The sequence below is a fragment of the Saimiri boliviensis genome, chromosome 5 (genome assembly GCF_048565385.1).
Source record: "Saimiri boliviensis isolate mSaiBol1 chromosome 5, mSaiBol1.pri, whole genome shotgun sequence".
NCBI lineage: Eukaryota > Metazoa > Chordata > Mammalia > Primates > Cebidae > Saimiri > Saimiri boliviensis.
In genome coordinates, this window is record NC_133453.1 from 126,309,322 (window position 1) to 126,330,960 (window position 21,639).

General features: G+C 51.9%; 1 protein-coding gene across 9 annotated transcripts in view; it reads left to right on the forward strand.

The window, feature by feature from the left end:
* The window catches only part of ARNT2 (aryl hydrocarbon receptor nuclear translocator 2), a 193,062-nt gene extending 173,007 nt beyond the window's left edge, over positions 1-20,055 (forward strand). For 7 of the 9 annotated variants that reach the window (XM_074399930.1, XM_074399929.1, XM_074399931.1 and 4 more), the window contains 3 exons: positions 653-818; positions 13,776-13,912; positions 15,805-15,993. In XM_074399930.1, the coding sequence (XP_074256031.1) occupies positions 653-818; positions 13,776-13,912; positions 15,805-15,903 (402 nt within the window). In that variant the 3' untranslated portion in view covers positions 15,904-15,993. Of the gene's footprint in view, positions 1-652; positions 819-13,775; positions 13,913-15,804 lie in introns of all 9 variants that reach the window. The other 2 variants (XM_039479922.2, XM_074399928.1) reach the window with 2 other exon arrangements.
* Positions 20,056-21,639: the final 1,584 nt, after the last annotated feature.

The following is a 21,639-nucleotide window of genomic DNA, read 5'->3' on the forward strand; positions in this document are numbered from 1 at the left end:
CCTTTTCCCTTTACAGCCGTGCCCTGGGGCAGCTGGCAGGAAAAGGTAGTGCAGGTAGAGCCCCTCCATCATGAATGAGCCCCTCACTACTCTGGACCTCTGGCTACTCCTGCTCCAGAAAGGCATGAAAACACCCACCCTTGTGACACCCTCCATCCCCTCATAGTCACTTTAAGGATAGGTGTTGATTGGGCTGAGGGAGTTCTGGGTGTTCATAATGCCAAGGTCTTGGTAACCAGATGCCAGAGGGCTCGGATCCTTGTAGCCCTGGGGAGTAACTTCAACCACTGCCCTAAGCATCCTGCAGTTCCTGAGCCTCACACACGGGGCCGATCCCAGGCCCACTGCCCCAAACATCCCGCAGTTCCTGAGCCTCGCACACGGGGCCGATCCCAGGCCCACTGCCCCAAACATCCCGCAGTTCCTGAGCCTCGCACACGGGGCCAATCCCAGGCCCGCTGCCCCAAACATCCCGCAGTTCCTGAGCCTCACACACGGGGCCGATCCCAGGCCTGTGCCCAGCCAGAGAAGAGGGCCATGGGGAGTCACTATCAACCCAGAGCAGGTACTGCCCCTGTGACCAGCCTGGGGCATGGGTGGGGGTGGGGGTCTGCTGGTGATGCTCTCCATCTCTGCTTTGTCCTGATTGTAGCAACTCCCATCTCAGTCCAGCAAGACCCAGTCGTCTCCCTTTGGGATTGGAACGAGCCACAGCTACCCAGCAGACCCCTCTTCCTACAGCCCCCTCTCCAGCCCAGCTACCTCCTCGCCAAGCGGGAACGCCTACTCCAGTCTTGCCAACAGGACTCCGGGGTTCGGTAGGTGCGGAACGAGGGGAAGAGGTTCTGAGAAAGCCAGCAAAAACACTTTCTGAACATCCTGAAGTCAGGAGGCTGAGCCCCAGCTCTCGGGTTCCAGAACAAGGTCTGGAGGTTTCCGAGTGCCTCCTCTCTGTCTGGCTTTGGGGGGGCCTAAGGTGATGCTAAGAGACCGGGGTCTTAGGCCTTGGCTTTGTGATTTGACGTTATCGTTTTCAAGGTACTGGGACTGTGTTTTTGTGTGTGATGTGATCTGAATACATTTTAACCCATTATGGCCCCTGGCAAGGATTTTCAGGTCCTCCAAGTCAAAAACATTGTAGGCTTGTTTCAAGAAACTAGAGCAGAGCTATAGAGACAATCAATTGCATAAATCACCCTGTAAAGTTTTCTCTCTCTTTTAAATATTAAAAACACCTATCGTAGCCTTGTTAGTGGGACCTCAGGCCTTAGAGGGCTAAGGAACCGCTGTGTCCCGTGCATTTCTGAGGATCCCAGGCCTTCTCCACTCTCTGTGTGTTTAGAGACCTCCTTAGCATGTCTCCCAGGGCCAGGGCTCCACTCTACTCAGGACAGGCTCGGAAGGGACCCACGGTCCTGGTAAGAAGTCCAAGCTGCTGCCTGCTTTCTCACAGTGAGGTCACTGGGTGACACCCAGCAGTGTGGCTCATGGAACTTTTCTCTACCGAATTGATTCCTCAGATTAGCGTGAAGCTGGGCCCATACACCTGAATTTCCCCGTGGCAAGTTACAAGCTTCCATTACAGTTGCTTGTCCATCAGCCATATGAAAAATGCCGTGCAGGCTGGGCACAGTGGCTCAGGCCTGTAAGCCCAGCACTTTGGAAGGCCGAGGTGGTGGATCACTTGAGCCCAGGGTTCAAGACTAGCTTGGGCAACATGACAAAATCCTGTCTCTATAAATAATAATAATAATTAGGCAGGTGTGGTGGTGCGTGCCTGTAGTTCCAGCTACTCAGGAGGCTGAGGTAGAAGGATCATTTGAGGCCAGGACGTTGAGGCTGCAGTGAGCCATGATCACACCACTGCATTCCAGCCTGGGTGACAGAGTGAGAGCCTGTCTGAAAAAGCAAAAACACGAAAGAAAGTAGAATGCCGTGCAGAGCCCCTAGCCCATAATGGAGAGTTGGCATCTGCTGCCCACCGCCCCCACCTCCTCTGCTAACAGCCGCACGTCCACCCCACTCAGCCCAAGGTCTTGGGGCACAGCACTTCCTGATGCCATGCCTGTCCCTCCAACCTCTGTCCCATCTACTTGCAGCGTGTTCTCCTGTTTGCCTGTTAAGTATTCTTGCCACGTGATTCACTGGAACCACGTTTGGAAGCACTGTTTCAGGAAGGAGAGGCCCCATGGTGGTTATTTTCAAGTCAGCCAGGCACTCAGCAGAGTTACCACCTTGAGCTCAGAATCCTGTTTCCCAGGGCAGCATCCACCTTCCTGCAGTCACCTGAGATCCTTCTCCACATCCACTTCCTCACCTGGGTGTAGAGAGACCCCTTTGTCTCCTCCTGAAGGTGGGTCTCATAGACTCAGGGCACCCTGGGTACCTAGTCCTTTCCAGAAGCCCACGGGCCACCTGGCACTGATCTCAAAGAACCTGCAGTGCCAGGGCCCGAATCAGCACTGAAAAACAGAAGGCAGGAGACCTGGTCCTCACCCAGAGAAGAGCACAGTCCAGAGACTGAGGCAGGGAGACAGACAGGTAAAGGGATGCAGGCAGGGTTGTGTGCAGATGTAACAGCTGTGGTCTGCATGAGGACCCTTGTGGCTGCGGGCCAGGACACTTGTTCTGTCTGATGGGGCGACAGAGGCTTTGGAGCAGAACTAACTCGCAACCCTGGTAAGGTCTTAGAGCGTCCCACTGTGGCTGTGACAAGACAGGTGGGCAGGCCACTTCCCTGCCCCAACCATCCAGTGCCTTTAGCTCCGCGTCTAGTCTCCACTAAACAAATGCCAGGCCCTGAAGTATAAATGGAGATGGGACACAGGAAGGACAAAGCCCTGAGCTGAGGCCACTGCACCACTGATGGCCATGAACAGGCTCAACACAGATGGGGCTCCAGGTTCAGCTGCCATTTTTACAGTTGTCTTCGAACCATCTCACACACAGGTGACAGCAGTAGTAATGGTACAGCCTGCCCTTACTGGGTGCTTATCATATGCCAGCATGTAGCATTCATTCAGTGCTTACTATAGCCCTAAGATGGAGATACCATTATTATTCCCATCTCACAAATGAATAAACTAAGGCACAGTGAGGTCAGATAACTTACTATAGCCGATAAGTTTATCTTTATAACTTACCCAGGCTAACTTACTGTGGCCGAGAATAACAGAATCATGCCCATGGAGCCAAGACTCAAAGCTGGCAGTACATCTGAAACTGCTCCCATCCACCATTCTGTATGTACCATCGCTGTCAAATCCATTCACAGGGAATCTCAGAATTAAGCAGGCATTGGATGCCCCAGCAGATGTCCCTTGATGTACATTCATGAGAAAGGGGCTGGACCCCTCCCAGTGAGGGTGTGGAAGGGAGTATGAAATGGAGAAGTGAAGGACTGAGAAGTTTCCTACGGCCCTGCCATCAGTGCATCACATGTTACCTTTGGCTGCAGCTGTCTGAGTAGAATAGGATGCAGGGAGAGCGTGTTGAAAGCCAGGCCATGGTGGAGTGAGCAGGTGATGGAGTGGGGAGGAAGCTGAGGAGGAGAGCAGGAAGCGGGGCTGGGTCTTGGGATGGAGAGGGAGGCCTTGAGGCAAGGGGTTGCTGTCATCCTGTGTGATAAGGACGCTGCTGGAAAAAGGCTCTCAGTACAGGCAGAGGGGACCCAGGATAAGGCGTTGGGGTTCACATCAGAGGTGTAGGGGGGCCTGGAAAATGAGTGGACACCAGGAAGAGGACCCGAGGGTTGTTTGTTAGTGAGGATGGTTACTCCTGAGGGCACGGTGGGAAAGGGCGCAGGAAACAGAGCAGGTGAGGATTGGTTAGTGGAGAAGGAACGCGGCAGTGTGCTCCATCTGTGTTCAGTTTCATTAATTAGTAAACAAACACAAAACAGGCTTAAAAAACAGGCAGTGTTTACACTGGCAATGGACGCACACTCTAGCCCAGGAGGGCACGTCTCAGTGGCTTCCCTGTGGCCTCTGTGCAGCTCTGGGGCCTGTTGATGTGACACTGATGGGTTCCCAGGCGTGGCAGCACCCCACGGTACCTGGCCTCAGTTTGTTATCCATGGCCAGAGCCGAGAGCCCAGACAGGTATTGCCGTGGATCCCAGCCCCACCCCCGCCCCCTGCCCTCCCCCCCTCGCTTCTAGCTGAGCAGGCAGGGAGTTTGGAATGCCTGCTGAACAGACTTGCCAGACATCACCCAGTGGCGGCCCAGGGGCAGACATCGAGCTGTGACAAACATAGCATGTCACTTTTGAACAGTGCTTCAACTGTAGCAGACTCCTCAGGATAGCTTTGCAGACCAAGTTCACACACTGAATGAGAAAAAATGGCCCTGCCTCGGTCTCAGCCCTTTCTGTGAAACACATGCTGGCTTGTTCCACGAGCATTCAGGAGTCAAGACAAAGCCTTTCTTCCATTCCAGGCCTTTCGAGTTATGTTGAGCTTTACTGCCCTCATATTTATGTTTCCAGTCTTAGTTTCATTTTCAATTTGAGTCCAGTCACAGCAAAAACTGAGCCATTTGAAATGTAGCATCTACTAGAAAACCACACAATCCCTTTACATAAGCTCTGAAAAATCCAAGCATTTATTCCCTTAACAAAGGAAGTGGGGAGAGTGTTGTGCCTGTAGGACCCAGTCAGGAGACAGAAACCATGCCGGTCATTTGAACAGGAAAAGCTGAAAGATGTTTTGGCTAAAAAAGGTGGTAAAGAAGGACCCTGAGGAATACAGGCGTCGTAAACCTAGGTCGCAGCTTCTCCCTCTTAGGCTGAGGGAGGGCAGACAAGACAGCAACTAAGAACTTGGAAGAGGAGACCTCACCCCACAAAACCTGAGGTTCAGCTCTTGTTGGAGAACATGCATCTGTCTTGGTGACACACTACAGAGGCTCCTTTGGACTGCAGTGTGTCTGTAAAGCATCCTGCCAGCTGGCTGAGAAACTCAGTAGGCTGTGCATATGGACCAGAAATGGTCTACGAAATCACCCACCAGGTGGCCAGAATTTCCCCAGGGAGTGCCCACAGGTAAAACTGATTGGCAGGACGCCGCCTCTGGGTGGTAGAGAAATGTCCTGAGAGGGAGCGCCCTGGCCTCCTGCACACAGCTGCTAGGCACGCTGCTGCAGGAGTGCAGAAGCACCTGACCCAGGAAGAGAAGCCACTGGCGTCCGTACCTTGCTTGTCTCTCCAGCATCCTCTGTTGACCAAGCCTGACACTGCGCTTGCTGACAGAGGAGAAAGGTTTGCAGGGTGCCGTTTCAGTATCATGAAGCAGGCCAAACAAGGACGGATTTAGAGCTAAGAGGCAATAAATTGGTAACTGGCAAAAATGTATACGATCTGAATCCTCAAATTGCTCGATTTCTTTTGGTCTCCACTACTGTAAGGCATCTGCCCATTGGTGTGACCTTGTTTCTTAGAGAAACGCAGGGAGCCAAGCACACAGGCTGTTCAAAGAGAAATGGCTCAAAGGTGCTGCTGTAGACCAGATTTCCATCCCCTGGCTTGCTCCAAGTGTGGCATATACATACACAGGGTCGAAGTTCCATTATTTTCTCAGTAGCATGCTTCCAGACTAATGTCCTGGCAAGCACCAGCATGTCCACAGCGCCTTGTTCCCCACATGCTTCTCAGTTTAGGGCGAGATCTCAAAAACAATTCATCCGTGCATGACCCAAGTTAGATCAAGTCAATACAGATTAAATCAGGTCACAACAGATAAACTAACAACTCTGGGGATGAACATGTTAGCTCGAGAAACACATTCCAAACACACTGCCCTTTCGTGAAAGAGCCATGTCCATCCCAGCCTGCCCCACCCAGCCCATATTATCCAATTGAAAGAATTTGTTATTCCAGGCTGGGCGTGGTGGCTCGCACCTGTAATCCCAGCACTTTGGGAGGCTGAGGCAGATGTATCCCTTGAGGCCAGGAGTTTGAGGCCAGCCTGGCTGACATGGTGAAACCCTGTCTCTACTGAAAATACGAAAATTAGCTGGATGTGGTGGCATGCCTCCATAGTCCCAGCTACCCCAGAGGCTGAGGCAGGAGGATCGCTGCAACCTGGAGGTTGCAGTGAGCCAAGACTGCACTACTGCACTCCAGCCTGGATGACAGAGTGAGACTCTATCTCAAAAAAAGAAAAAAGTAGAATGTGTTATTCCAAAAACATCTGGAGTGGGAAATGAAAGGCGTAATTCGGAAGAGGGGAGCAGGGCACGCTAAGCACAGGCAGGAACCGGTAGGATCGCCAGGATCTGAAATATTTGCCGACACCAGGCGCCCTCTGCCTCCCCCGCTCCTGCCCACAAAGCTCAGTCCCAGACATTTTTACTGGTGCATTGTGGGGAATTACAGACCTCTCCATGCCTAATACTAGTCAGTGTTGAAAACGTGGGGTCTTAGCCGGAAGGCTCGGGGAGACTGTGATCCTTGCCATAAGGCGTGGTTTTCTTCTGTCTAGAAGGCATTTGTCAGAACCAGCTGCCTTTTGGAGCACTTTATTAACTATCTAGCAGGATTTCTCAGCGGCAGCACTAATGACATTTTGGGCTGGATAATTCTTTGTTGTGGGGGACTGTCCGTTCCTTACAGGGTATTCAGCAGCATCTCCCAGCCTCCACCTACCAGCGTTCCTCTGTTTATGATAATGACAAATGTCTCCAGACATTGCCAGATGTCCCCGTTGGTTTTCCAGGGGCGGTGGGGGGAGGTGCAAAGTCACTCAACTGGGAACCACTGAGCTAAACCCAGCCACATAGGACCTCCGAGCAGGACTTCAAGTGAGCCTTGAATGTCACGGCAATTTTCAAATCCGCTGAATCTCACAGGGAAAAATGTTAATGAAGGGAAAACGATGGCATTGAGCTTCGAGTTTTTAAAAAAGGAGGATGTCATCTCAGACCTACCACCTACAAACCCACAAGCTCCTCAAGATTCTGACCCGTGGTCCGCAAACCCACGCAGCTGGTCCAGGTGCTATCAGCCCATAACACAGTCTCTCTGGGCTGGGAGGTGGCCCAGGCACCAGCCAGGGCTGTAGCAGCCTCTCCCCTGCTCAGGAAGCACCAGAGACAAACACAGCATGGCTGGAACTCAGCTCATAGTTTTTAACTATGTAGGCAGCTTTGGAACAATAAAGTAATACAAGGATTTTGGTGACCACTGGTCTTTCTTTTTCCCCAGAAAGAGGCTTGTGGGTACACTGTGGGGGTGGGATGCAGGAAGCCCCTGCTCCCCATTTATATGCAGCCCCGGTCAGTCAGGTTTAGGTTAAGAACCCACAGTGCTCTGTCATCCAGGAGAGATTATGTTGAAATTCCTGCTCGTTATCTGGTCAGAGTGGTCATCAGTACAATTCAGGAGAAAAAAATAAACTTTCAGTAGCAGAGGCTGGAAAGAGGACTTTCCCTTTATCTCTTCCAGCACATGGCCACTGAAGTCACCCTTCAGGTCATCTGATTGGATGTAAGTTCCTTTAGGAAGACGCAGATCTGAGTGAGGCCCCACGCCCAGGGCCTCCCCTGGCGGCCTGGACTTCCCTTTCATGAGTAAGAGCGCATAGCAATTCTGCTTGTCTAGTGACTTTCTCAGTGACCAGGCTTGACCATCACTGTATTACCAACACACTGCCCAGGATTAGGTATAGAGGAGGCCCTCAGTTTAAACACTGCATCAAATGAATGCATCTGGCCTTGCGGGTCAGAAAGACCTAGGTTCAAACATTGGGTCTGGCATTTGTGGGCTAAATGAGTTGGCTAATTCCTTGGTGTCTTTGAGCCTCTGTTTCCTTATCTGAAAAATGTGGATAATGGGATCTTAGCTCTTAGAGTCAGAGTGAAGAAGAGGTGAGTTGAAATGATGTAAAATACCTAGTGTGACTCCCGTGCACATGCTCAGTGCTCCTAAAATTCTTCCTTGACTGTCTCCAAAGAATCCAGTTCATTGATTTTTTTCCCCTTTGCAGAACGTTAAGAATTTTTCTTCTGGAATCTTATATATGTAATTAATAGAACCAAGTACCCCAAATATGAATAGAGAGCTAATCTTCCTCTAACCATTATTTCCTCCACTCTACCATTCTCTGGCTGTTACTAAGGAAAGACTGACGAGAGAATGTGTGCTTATTTCATTCTACCCAGGAAACCTCAAATGCAAATGGAAATAAAAGTTATGGAATGTTCATGTTCTTCCTCCCTGCTCCCAACTGTCCCTCCCTCCTTCCCTCCCTCCCTCCCTCCCTCAGCAAGTACTTACTGAAGACTCCTGTATTCCAGGCACTATTTTCAGTAAAGCCTGGGGTAGGCATAGATACAGTCCTTGGCCTCAAGTCCTCACAATGTGGAGTAAATCAATATAGTGTGATGGGCCACAGGCAAGCTAGAGGAGACAGTGACAGGGAGTCTGTCACACAAGGTCACCCTTGATTAGGGCTTTGAACCTGACTGGAATCCTCTAGGCACAGAGAAGGGGAAGGATGCACATGACAGAGAGAACACATGTGCAGGAGCACGGAGATGTAACTGTGTATGGTGTCATGGGGGACATGCAAATACTGTCATGTGACTAGGGCGAGAAGGGCTGGGGTTAGACGTGAAGTGGGAGATGAGGCTACAAATAGCTCCAGACCGAGAGGGACCTCCATGCCAACTCTAAGGAAAATGAGTGTTACCGCATAGACTGTGATCATCCACTAACAGTCTGTATGTGGTGGACTGCTGCTGGAGAGAGGTGACCCCAGTAGATGCGTGGTTATGGGGGCAGTGGGCGTGGCCATGACTCAGCACTGGTGGAGGCAGTGAGAATAGAGGAAAGCGGGGGGAGGGGAGGTAGAGAGATGGTATTTCGAGGAGTGGGGACTCAGCAGACCCCAGCACTGATGAGACATGAAGCAGGTGTGAGGGGAACGAGCCTGTGCTTATGTTCTTCCCTCCAGACTGTGTGAGGAGGCGAGGTGATGGCTGTAGGCACAGAGGTGATGGCCGCAGGCAGGGAGGTGATGGCCGTAGGCATGGAGGTGATGGCCGCAGGCAGGGAGGTGATGGCCGCAGGCGCGGAGGTGATGGCCGCAGGCACGGAGGTGATGGCCGCAGGCGCGGAGGTGATGGCCGCAGGTGCAGAGGTGATGGCTGTAGGCAGGGAGGTGATGGCTGCAGGCTGGGAGGTGATGGCTGTAGGCACGGAGGTGATGGCTGTAGGCACGGAATGATGGCTGTAGGCGGGGAGGTGATGGCTGTAGGCGGGGAGGTGATGGCTGTAGGCACAGAATGATGGCTGCAGGCAGGGAGGTGATGGCTGCAGGCATGGAGGTGATGGCTGTAGGCAGGGAGGTGATGGCTGCAGGCATGGAGGTGATGGCTGTAGGCACGGAATGATGGCTGTAGGCAGGGAGGTGATGGCTGTAGGCATGGAATGATGGCTGCAGGCAGGGAGGTGATGGCTGCAGGCATGGAGGTGATGGCTGTAGGCAGGGAGGTGATGGCTGTAGGCATGGAATGATGGCTGTAGGCAGGGAGGTGATGGCTGTAGGCAGGGAGGTGATGGCTGTAGGCACGGAGGTGATGGCTGTAGGCAGGGAGGTGATGGCTGTAGGCACGGAGGTGATGGCTATAGGCAGGGAGGTGATGGCTGTAGGCACGGAATGATGGCTGTAGGCATGGAGATGATGACTACAGGCACGGAGATGATGGCTGCCGGCACGGAGGTGATGGATATAGGCACGGAATGATGGCTGTAGGCGCGGAGGTGATGGCTGTAGGCGTGGAGGTGATGGCTGTAGGCATGGAATGATGGCTGTAGGCGCGGAGGTGATGGCTGTAGGCGTGGAGGTGATGGCTGTAGGCGTGGAATGATGGCTATAGGCAGGGAGGTGATGGCTGTAGGCATGGAGGTGATGGCTGTAGGCATGGAGGTGATGGCTGTAGGCATGGAGAGTTCAGATGTCTTCATACTGCCTAGATGCACCTCTAGGCAGGGATGGATGGAGCCAAAGCTTGAGAGAGAAGCTGGGATTGTCAATACCACCAGAAACATGAGTTTATCATCCCTAGCTCTTCCCATTCATACCCCTCAGCACAGCCAGTAATCAGTCACCAATGCTAGGCACCTCCTTCTCCATCACATCTGAAATCCACCCGCTGCTCTTCAGCTGGCTTTTGTTCCGTGTTCTGAGCCACATCAGTCCTCCTGCAGGGATTGCTGCTGCGGCCTCCTCCTGTCCGGCTGCTTCCCTCTCCTCTTGTCTACCCCATTCCTTTCTCGGCTGTCTGTTTCCCTCTCTTTTTGTCCACCTACCCATGGACCATGTCCTTCCTAAGTAAACACATCTGTGTGCATCCTGCTTCTGCTTAAAAACCTTCAGTGGTTCTCTGTTGTCCCCAGACTCAGTCACGCTGATGGTGTGGAACCTGACCCCTGGCTTACACTCCAGCCTCACCTCTTACAGCTTGCCTGATTTCACTCTGTTCCTCTTCCATCCTGAGCCAACGGTAGATGCCCGGATGAAACAAGCCCTCTTTGATGTCATGTCTTTGAACAGACTGCCCCTTTTCTCTGGAGTTCTTTTCAACCTCACCTCCAAGCTCTATACCAGATCAATTACTACTTCCCCTTCTGGTGTCATCTGAGATCTCAAAAGCCTTTTCTGCTTGCCGCGGCTAGTTAGGTATCCCTCGTAAGGGTTTTTATTCTAGTTCTGCCGACTCTGCTGCAGCAGATCTCACCCGTGCAGAATCACCTGCTTGTTCTCTTTCCCAGCCATGCTTCATGCTTATCAAGAGAGGAACGATCTTATTCTCCAGTGTATGTACAGTGCCAGCATGGAGCCCACGTCAGAGCAGCAGCTCAGGAAATATTTGCCAAATGAATAAATGAATGAGTTAGTTTATGAGAATCGAAGAGGTTCTGTTCTTCTTGCTTGTTGATGAGACAGAAGGCCTGACTCAGACCCTTGCTTTCAACACACGTCAAGGGACAGGGTCACTTACAGCAGGGACCGTGAGGCACAGGAGAAACAGCAGTGTAAGCAGTAGCGGAACCAAAAGCAAGTTCAGTCCTAGAAGCCAACAAGGCAGTTCCAAAAAGAATGACCAAGGGTGTGGGATGCTCAAGAGAGATTGAGAAAACGGAAACTCTTCAAATGCTGTTGGGTGGGGCCTGGCAGTAGAGAGATTGTGCAGGGTTGAGAAGGGAAGGAAAAGGGAAGACGCTGTGTGTGTGTGTGTGTGTGTGTGTGTGTGTGTGTGTGTGTGTGTGTATGTGTGTGGCTGCAAATGCTGATGGCAAAGGGAAGAAGAGGCAGGTGTGTGCCTTAAGGAGGAAGGGCTGAGGACATTGATTTGTGATGGGCAACCCCCACAGGAAACCACCATCAGAGCAGCATCCTGGGTGACCCTACGTGGCGGTCACCTCCTGAATGTGTTAGGACACTTCCGCAGTCCGCCATGTCCTTCTTTCAGTACAGGTGACTGTTTCCCTCCAGTCAAGCAACGGTCCCTGCCGTCAAGCAACATGGACCCACTAAAGGCCCCATTGTGTGCTCAGCCTCTGCAGGCTTCCAGGACGGGGCAGGTGCCTGTCAGGTGGGACTTTCCTCATGGCTCCAGCTGCTGATGCTGCTGTTTTAACTTTGCCACAGTTATGGACCCGGCCTGCCCTCTGCTGAGCCAGTTAATGAGACCAATGTTTACGATTCTATGAAAGAGTTCCTCCCGGCCCTGGGAGTCTTGTGTGGGATTATTAGGAAAAGGCGTTTCACATTGCCAGATGAATGAATTGTTTTATGGCAGAATCCTGCGTGCACAGGAGGTTTGAATCTCTCTTATGCTGAGGAAGGGAATTGTACCCTGCCGTAATTTTACAGAATTCTTTACCAACTGTTGTCATCATGCAGAGTTTGAAAAGCACCAATAGTAAGGCGTTAAAGAAACCTTATGTATTTTATAAAAGCCCTTTATGTCTCACCCATTATATATGGGCGGATGGGTGAGAGAGAGAGAGAGAGAGAGAGAGAGGGAGATTCTTCTCCCTGAATACTTCCTAACCTGGCCTCACATCAATGCAGTGCCCAGGTCTGGGGTTGGGTGGGGTGTGAGGCTTGCCTGTGGCCAGCATGACCGTTGGAAAGAGTAGTATGGGACAAGATGGGGCTTGTCTTGCCACCTACAGCTTGATAGAGAGCCCATTGTCTCCAAAATGCTACTGAATGTTTTGAAACAAGAAAAATAATTTCTAAGATTTTTGATGTTCCTTCAAGGTATCCTCTTTGAAGGTATTTTTTTAAGCCTCCTCTTTGGTTGAATCTCAAAAATGTTTTGCACAAAATTCCACTTACTGGATAGGCACAATGGCATTCATGCAATCCCAGCACTTGGGAGGCCAGGTCAGGAGGACTGCATGAGGCCAGGAGTTTGAGAGCAACCTGGGCAGCATAACCAGACCCCGTATCTACAAAAAAAAAAAAGTTTTTGAATTAGCCAGGCATTGTGACACCAGCCTATAGTCCCAGCTACTTGGGAGGCTGAGGCTGGAGGATTGCTGGAGCTCAGGAGTTCAAGGCTGCAGTGAGCTGTGATCGCCCCACTGCACTCCAGCCAGGGCAGTGGAGGAAGATTCTGGTTTTTTTGTTTGTTTCTTTGAGACAGAGTCTTGCTCTGTTGCCAGGCGCCAGGCTGGAGTGCAGTGGCGTGATCTCAGCTCACTGCAACCTCCGCCTCCTGGGTTCAAGCAATTCTCCTGCCTCAGCCTCCCAGGTAGCTGGGACTACAGGCACGAGCCACCATGCCCAGCTAATTTTTTGTATGTGTATCTTTAGTAGAGACGGGGTTTCACCGTCTTGTCAGGATGGTCTCAATCTCTTGACCTCGTGATCCACCCACCTCGGCCTCCCAAAGTGCTGGGATTACAGGCTTGAGCCACTGTGCTCAGCCAGGAAGACTCTGTTTCTAACATGTAAAACAAAATTCTACTCATGCTTCCTATTTTTTGTTTCTTCCATTGGCAATTTCTTTGTGTAAACTGTAGACAGAAGCAAAGTGGCTCTCATTTATAAATGAATTTGCTGATTCCCACAGAGGAATCTTATCTTGTCTGACCAGTGCCCAAACTTCTTCCCCCTCAAACAAACTGATGCTAAGAAAACACTCCGCCAAAGAGCTAGGCAGGAAAAGTCTGTGGTGCATGGCTGTGTAGGAGGACCTCATATAACGCGTGTATGGCTTCTGAGGAGCGGCTCGGGAGGCAGAGGCTGAGGTTGGCAGTTCTCAGGGAATGCCAAGGTGAGGCTCTTTGGTGGGGCCAGATATCCTTTACAAAGCATTCTGTGGACATTTCGAGAGGGAGTCAGGAGCAAGGAGGCAGGCGTGTCTTCCTCCTCGTGCCAGCACCGTGCTGCCGAGGGCAGACCCTCCCTCTCCCCATCCTCTGCATCCCACGGACATGCCCCTTGCCCCCAGATGCCCGCAGGAGGCCTTTGTGCACAGTCGCCAAGTGCAAGGAGAGCTCCAGGGCTTAAAGCACCTCATCAGGGTGGCTCTGGCCAAGTCCCTGCACCACTGGGCAAAGGGCTCCTGTGTCTCTTTGATCCACTCCAGTTATGTTCTGCCAGTCAGTGAAAAAGATGAGGAGAGCAGACAATCCACCAGCTCAGGATGGCGCGTGTCTTCCTTTCAGAAGCGGGAGCCCTCCAGCTGCAGTGATGCTTAGGTCTCACGGAACCACGGGATGCCTTTTAAAGGAAGTGTCCTGTATGTTGGCTCTTTCAGCTGAAAGTGGACAAAGCAGCGGGCAGTTCCAAGGGCGGCCCTCGGAGGTCTGGTCGCAGTGGCAAAGCCAGCACCATGGTCAGCAGAGCGGTGAGCAGCACTCCCACCAGCAGCCCGGTCAGACTGAAGTGTTCCAGGTAAATCGAGCCAGCACCGCCTTCTCGTAGGTACCGGCGCCTTCTCTCTGCTTCCTTTCCCCCTCGGTCTCTGCCGCACCACCGCCTGCCCGATAGCCATCGTGAGTTCTGGCCCAGCCTGGGCTGGAGGAAGTCCAGGAGTAGAAGTCCCCATCCTACCCAGCCAGAAACGTCAGGTGCATGCGGGAAGGAGAAGGGGCCCGTGTAGCCTGTGAGCTAAGCCATACAATGAGGGAGCCTGCAGTTGGAGACGCTTCCCTGTCCCAGACTCCAGAGCTCTCCAGTGGAAAGGCACAAAGCCAAGGCCGAAGGGGGTCTCTCCTAAGAGCTGCAGGTGCCTCCAGCCTTGGCTGCCTGTCACTGGCTGACCCTCTTCCTCCCCACCGTGGCCCCCAGGATCGGGGGGACATCCCCACCCAGGCCCCGGCTCAGTGTCAGCCTTCCCCTGGCTCTGCTCTCTGTGGTTAAGCTCAGGAACAGTCCCTGGTTGAGGATACCTGGGCACCTTGCAACTCTCCATTATTTGAGACATTTCTAGCCCATTTCTCCTGCCTAAGGCAGACCGTGTGGCTGGGATGGCACCACTGCAGCCCCACAGAGCAGGGCCCTGCCCCTTGTGGGTTTCCTTGGCTCAACTTTCAGCCAGAGACATTCCTACTGGAAAGCTTCAAATGGAGGTCCGAGCCCATTGACTCCCCCTCGGCCAAGAGCTTGGCCCATCCCTCCAGGTCCTTGTAACAGGAGCCCAGGCACCTCCTTCATGCCCCAGGCCTGCCCTGCATAACAACAATGGGGGCAGGAACCCGAGAGGTTCTGAGACTCCCGGAATTGCAACCCCTCCTCAAGAATCACTGCTCCATCGACCCCGCCCACCCTCATCCCAAGCTGCCAGGGTCAGCTTCACAGACAAAGGCCTGGGACCCAGATGTCACTCAGGGCAGCATTCTGTGAATGTGCAGGGGAACACCTCCGCCAGGCCTTCGTCTGCCTCCCTGACTGCAGCCTTCTCTCGTCCTTCCTCCTTCTATAAGGCTTCATTCCTTGCCCATTCTGAAGCCCCACAGCAACCCCGTAAGGCAGAATTTCCTGGCACGGATCTTCATGGTCACAATGCCAAAAAGAATTCTTGGCCAAATAAGCTTCTGAAACACTGGTTAAACAAAGTTGTTAAGCTTCTTTATTGCAGGACTTACCCGAGCTTTTATTACACCAATGAGGACTGTGGATTTCTAGGAGGTAGGCAGAGTGCGCCTTCTTTCCCAGACTTATTTGTCCACAGAATTCTTTCCTCACACAGTATCACATGGGCTGAGAATTCAACAGAACACACACTGGGGAATTGGCTGTAAGGAACTGAAACAGTGCTATTCCCATGTTCTGGATGGGTCATCTGAGGCCCAGAGAACTTGAAAGACGTGTTGAAACTGAAATCTAAGCATTCAGTGATTTGTCCCTGCACTAAGGTACACACGGAAGACAGGCCACCCTGGCCTCCACACACATGCTACTTCCGCCCTGCTCTGCATTGCATTTCTCTTGCATTTTGGCCATCTGCTATCTGCTACGTGCACCTTGCTTGGAGCCAGCCTGGGGTCCCCCCACCAGTGGGGCTCTCGTCTACCCTGGGTCCCTGACTCAAGCTTAGATAGACAAAGGGTGTATCCTGCTGCCGCTTACCTGCTGTCGCAACAGCTCCCTGGAGGGGACAGTTTCCCAGGGTCTCAGACATTTGAAGACCCCTGCAGAGCGTCCCGCAGAGGCTGGGAAGGACCCCCGGGCTGCCCCATTGGAGTTGGCCATTAGGGTGAGGGCAGGCGAGGCTCCTGGGACATGGCCAGTGCAGGGTCCGAGGAGCTGACCCCTCTGTGGCTCTCTGTGCCTCTCCTCTGCAGGACATGCTGCCCATGCCGGGAGATCCCACCCAGGGGACTGGCAACTATAACATCGAAGACTTTGCCGACCTCGGCATGTTTCCGCCGTTTTCTGAGTAGCTGCGGGCAGAGCAAGTCTCCCGCTGTCCAGTGCCACCCATACTGTGATGTCGACGCCCATGTGAACAAGGCCCACCCTCGCCCTGCTTGCCCTGCCGCAGGCACCCCCACCAGAAGCCATCTCCCCCACGATGTGTCCCCAGGCCCGTCATTGCTCCACTCTCCCCTGCAGCCGGGGCTGCTCGGCCACTGACCAGGGACCCTGGCAGACATCTGGGGATCAGCCGTATTTATTGTATTTTGTCTGTGTGTGCTCAGGAGGTGAGCCTATTGGGTCGTTAAATTTGGTTGTGAATAATCTCTTAATAGACAATTTATACCCACAAAAGTTCAGCCCGTGCCAGAGTGACCAAGCAGCACCACAGGCCTGCCCAGGATGCTGAAAGCAGATTCCTTCTTGCTTTTCACTTCTTCTAGGTGCGTGGGGCTCTGGGGGGAGGCTGGAAAAACAGGCAAGCAGGGTGCACAGCCCTTGTTCTGCCAGCTGGAGCCGAGAAGCACAGAGACAGAGAGTTGCCCTCCCCTCAGCGCCACTGGTCTGTCTGTGCATCCATTGTGCCATGGGACGTGTGTGCTTTGTGCAGTGTGACATGAACTTGCTGTGCTGATGGATGTGTTGTGCCTTGTGTCTGTCGTGTGTGGCCAGCCTGAGTGTATAGAATCCAGAGTATTTAGAGAGCTGAAATGTGCGGCCCTGTCCCCAAGCTCAGCAGCACGGGCTGTGACCAGAAGATGCTCGGCCCAGGGTCTGGGAGCTGGGCTGACAGGCTGGCACTTGAGCAGGGTCACCAGGAGACACAGCTAGGGACATGCTCACATGGATAGGTCAGTTCTTTGGTTCAAGCTCCTCCTCTTACAGGAAGCAGCCCCTTCCTCCCACAGGAGTCCCAGAGGAGCAGCCACCCCTCTCCCGGTTGGATCTGAACAGCTGTGTCCCTGATTCCACTAGGCATGGCTCATCCTTGCGCCACTGGGGAGAGCAGGACTTTGTGCCTGCCCAGATCCTGCAGGACAGCACACCTTGCGGTCAGAGGCCTGGCCCTTCTGTACAGATGTAGACAGCAGGGCAGGATGCCCAGGCCTCTTCACATGAGTACCATGAAACAGTGTCCTCCAGCACCTGAGCCTTTGGTCTTCAGCCCGACTGGAGGAATAGCAGCTCTGGGAGGCACAGAGGCCAGGTCTCAGGGGCAGAAGACTTGGGTTCCAGTTCTGGTTCTGCCACACACCCACTGGCCTTGAATTTCTCCGGTGGTCTCAAGACAGGAACAAGAGCTGACTCTAGAAGCTTCTGCCTGGCTGACCTCTGAGCCCGTGATCCCTGGCTTGCTATGCTTCTCTTGGATTTGAGGAGAGTTTAAGAATCCGTCCCCCTGTTTTGAAGCAGCGCAGCCCTCTCCCACACCCCTTACACTATCGAGGGCTCCCTCGTCCCTTTCGTGGCCATTATGCCTCCTCCCTGTTCCTCATCACCAGCCCATCAGTCCACTGACTCCCAGAGGGTAGAAAAGGAATCATGGCTGTCGCAGGGCAGGTGGAGGGGCCCACCCTCTAGGAAAGCCCTTGTGTCCCTCCCAGAGTCCTTCAGGCAGCTCCTCGCAGACGTTGCTTGGTAGGGCAAATGCTCAGAAACAACCCCTGCATCCCAGCCCCCAGATTCTGCAGGACCAGGGAGAGCGGCACTGGTTCTAGGAACCTGAGCGTGGAGGGAGCACAACGCGCGCGAAGGAGTCTGGAGAACGTTTGCTGTGATCCGTTGAAAGTGCCGCATTAACCCCCAGCCCTGTCTGGCCGGGAGATCCACGTGCTCAGTGTTGCTGGGGGATTTCACCTACAAAAGTTAAACGTTGCTCAGTAAAACGCCTTTGACTGGTAGCCAGCTGTGCGTGATTGCAGTTCTAGACCCTAACGCAACCCTGACTTTGCAGTTTCTAGAGCCTTCTGTCTGTAGTGGTGATTGGGTCTCCAGTGTCCATGCCTGTCATGTTCACTCAACCTCAGAGGCTTTCTTGCTTCTGGGGAAATGGCAGGTGGTTGGTTGAAACACTGTACCTCCTCCCAGGGCCAGCTCCAGAATGGGCCTTTCTCTGCCTGCCCTGCCCTTGGGGCCAGCAGCCATGGGCATAATTATTTCCCGCCTCCCCAAGAAAAGGCACGAAAATCGGTTTTGGGTCAAAGAAGTGTTTCTCAGTGAAATGAAAACAGACTTTTTACAGCCTTTCGCTTGTGAATGTGGAAGTTTTGGTGGTTTTATGTTTGTACTTGCCTTCTGTGTCTTGGAGGAAAGTTGGGGGCTTTTCTTAGGTGCAGACACAGGCCCAGGTGAGCACATTGACTGTGAACCTGCCCTGTATCTAGAGCTGTGCTGGGCACTGAGGGGATGCAGCAGGATTGGGAGAGGATCCTTGCTCCCAATATCTACTTCTCCCACGTAAACAGGGGTTCAGGGTGCAGTGAACTCAGTTCCTGGCCCTTGGGTGAGGATTCACAGATGAATGAAAGCCAGACCTGATGGGGAGGCATTGTGACTAAGGAGGCCCAGCCTCCTTGCCTTCCAGCTCTGTCCTAGGAGCACAGACAGGGAATCTGAGTACATTCTGACCCCTCTTTTTGCTTGAGATCTGTAAAAGCCATCATGGGGCCAATCAGAAAATAGGAGCGAGAGAGGAGAAGACCAGGACTGGGAGAACCGCACGTGCCCCAAGGGTTTTCACCAAGGATTTTCGGGACAAACTGGAGTAAGAATTAAAGCCCCAGAGGGCTTATTTATCCTGGTTCACAAAAGAGCCTCCCATGCCGGTCCTGCCCAGCCTTGGAGGCCAGAGTGCTCATGGCCCCTGTGGTCTGCTTGCCCGTCAGCCCATGCCCAGCAGATATGTCTCCGACTGGCTCGAAGCTGAATTAGGAAAGGGAGAGGCACTCACGACTTTGTTTGCACAGAGGCACTCTGTGACTCACTGCCTCGCTCACACCTCGTCTGAACTACTAGACTCTCAAGTGGCTTTCCTTAGACCAAGCAAGCAGACAGCTTCCCACGGAAGAGGGCTGGACAGTGACAAGCCTAGCCGTCAGCAAGGACACAGGTGCAGCCACAGCGAGGCTTCATCAGGACTGGGTCTGTGACTGTGACAGGATGGCCAAGGACAGCTCTAGAACACTTCCTGTGCATCACTCCCCTCAGTTTTTAGCTGTGGCTTCAGGGAGTGACAGAGCCATCACAATTAGCCACATTCTGCTCGGCCCTCCAACACTGTTGTTATTTCCCGTGATGTGCATATTGCAGAGAGTAAGGGGATCCTGCTCATTAAGGAAGTCATGCCGGGGAGCTTGATTCTTCCGTGTCATTGATGTGACTGTGTGTTCTCCACATCAGCCACAAGCGCAAACATCGCTGTCCTCCTAGCTTTAACCAAGAGAGGAACCAGCCCCAGGGAATGGACGGGGGTCTGTTCCCTCCCGGCTGCACGTAAGCTACGCGGGAACGTGAACACTCGCCTCTCTGGGCTCACCTTGCTCCATCACGATTCTGACCTGCCACATGAACAGGAAGAAGCCAGCAGCCGAACGGCTTTGGCCAATAACAAGTCAGAATAGAAACATTCTTTATATTACCAGAAAATGGGGTTTGGCCTCAGTGGCTGTGTCCTAGCTTCCCAGGGGTCATTCCCCACCAAACCCCCTGTACTAAGGAGCCACGAGCCACTTGGACACTGACCTTTTCCTTGACTGTCTGGAGTCTGGCGCAGCTTAGGGAGGTGCCACACAGCAGTGCAGGCACATTTCCCAGCGCAGGTGTGGCCAAGGCTGGTGTGATAGTCGACAACGGGCCAGAGCCTGCATGCACTGACTTTGAAAGTAGCAAAATGGAGGCTTCAGGGGCTGTGTGTGGGAACAGGACAGCTTGCTTTATCTAACAATCTCAGTTTCCTTTAAGAAAAAAAGAAAAGGATTTCATAAGCAAGTGTCAGTGGACAGTTTAAGCACTTAACCATTTCTCTTTCTTCTTATGGATGTGAACTGTGCTGTGGATAAATCATTTGTATTTCTTGAATGTTCTCTATGACTAACAGTTATTAAGTCAGTTGTGTATATGTGTAATTACTGTAACTGCCTTTTAAAATTTCATTACAATAAAAACAACTTTGCTCTCAATGATGAATGGCCCAGGTGGAGTCTGTGATTGAACCATCCTTGAAACCTGCCCTTCATATTACCCTCCCTCCTACGGCCATATCATGTCATAATCTGTAAAGGATGTGGTGTACATTATACTAAAGAGTGACCGTTTTGGAGGGTTAGCTTCTTATGATACAAAAGGAAACTAGGGCTGAGTGCAGTGGCTCAGGCCTGTCATCCCAGCACTTTGGGAGGCTGAGGTGGGAAGATCACTGGAGCCCAGGTAATTGAGAACAGCTTGAGCCACAAAGCAGGCCCTGTCACAAAACAAACAAAGGAAACTAGCATATCAGTCATATTGCATTAGAACCAACAGAAAATAAATAAATAATAAAAGGAAACTCACAATTCTTGATTATCAGTGTTAGGCAAGGCTCTCTAGAAGCTTCCTTAGAAATGCTATTTTTGTTAATACAAATCTGATATGTAGTTACTTTCCCTAGTTTACAGATGGAGAAGCTGGGACTCAGAGACGTTAAGAAAATGCAGGAAGGAGATGGCAGAACCAGGAATACTGAACTCAGATCTCAGTCCAAAATTCTGTATGTATTGTCCTCTTCAAACACTCTTATTTTGTTAATCCTCACAAAATTAAGTGAGTGTTTTAATATGCTGACGTCTCTAGTAAATACAGTTGACTCCTGAACAACATAGGATTGAACTGTGTGGGGCCACTTACACGTGGGTTTTCTTCCACCTGTGCCACCCGAGACAGCAAGAGTTCCTCTTCCTCCTCGTCCTCCTCAGCCACTGCACTCCAGAGTAAGACTTTGTCTTAAAAAAAAAAGGTAAGGTTGGCAGGGAGATGGAAAAGTAGACCGTAGAAGAACACACCAAAGAGTTTAGAAATCCACGGACATTCAGAAGGGTGAGTGGAAGAGTCAGCATTACAAATCACAGGACCAGCTAGACTTCCAGTAAATGCTGCTGGAGGGAAGCGTGTGGGAAAAATCTTTGTACTCTCATCTCACACCCTATAGAAAAAATCAACTCTACAGACATGAAAGCATTGCAGTGTTAAAGGCAATATGTGTAAAACATTTAGAAAAAAATCTAGGAGAATATATTTTAAAAATCAAGCCGGACGCGGTGGCTCAAGCTTGTAATCCCAGCACTTTGGGAGGCCAAGGCGGGTGGATCACGAGATCAAGAGATTGAGACCATCTTGATCAACATGGTGAAACCCCGTCTCTACTAAAAATACAAAAAAATCAGCTGGGCATGGTGGTGCGTGCCTGTAATCCCAGCTACTCAGGAGGCTGAGGCAGGAGAATTGCCTGAACCCAGGAGGCGGAGGTTGCGGTGAGCCGAGATCGCGCCATTGCACTCCAGCCTGGGTAACAAGAGCAAAACTCCGTCTCAAAAAAAAAAAAAAAAAAAAAAAAAAAAAAAAAAAAAATCAGTTAACTGGTAGAAAATATTTGCAATTTATATACCTGACAATGTAGTATTCAGAGTATGTGAATGATTCCTAAAAGTCGATTAAAAAAATAGGACTCAATAGAAAACTGGTCAGAGTTTGAGTTGTTAGTTGATAGAAACTCAGATGGCGTTTAACCT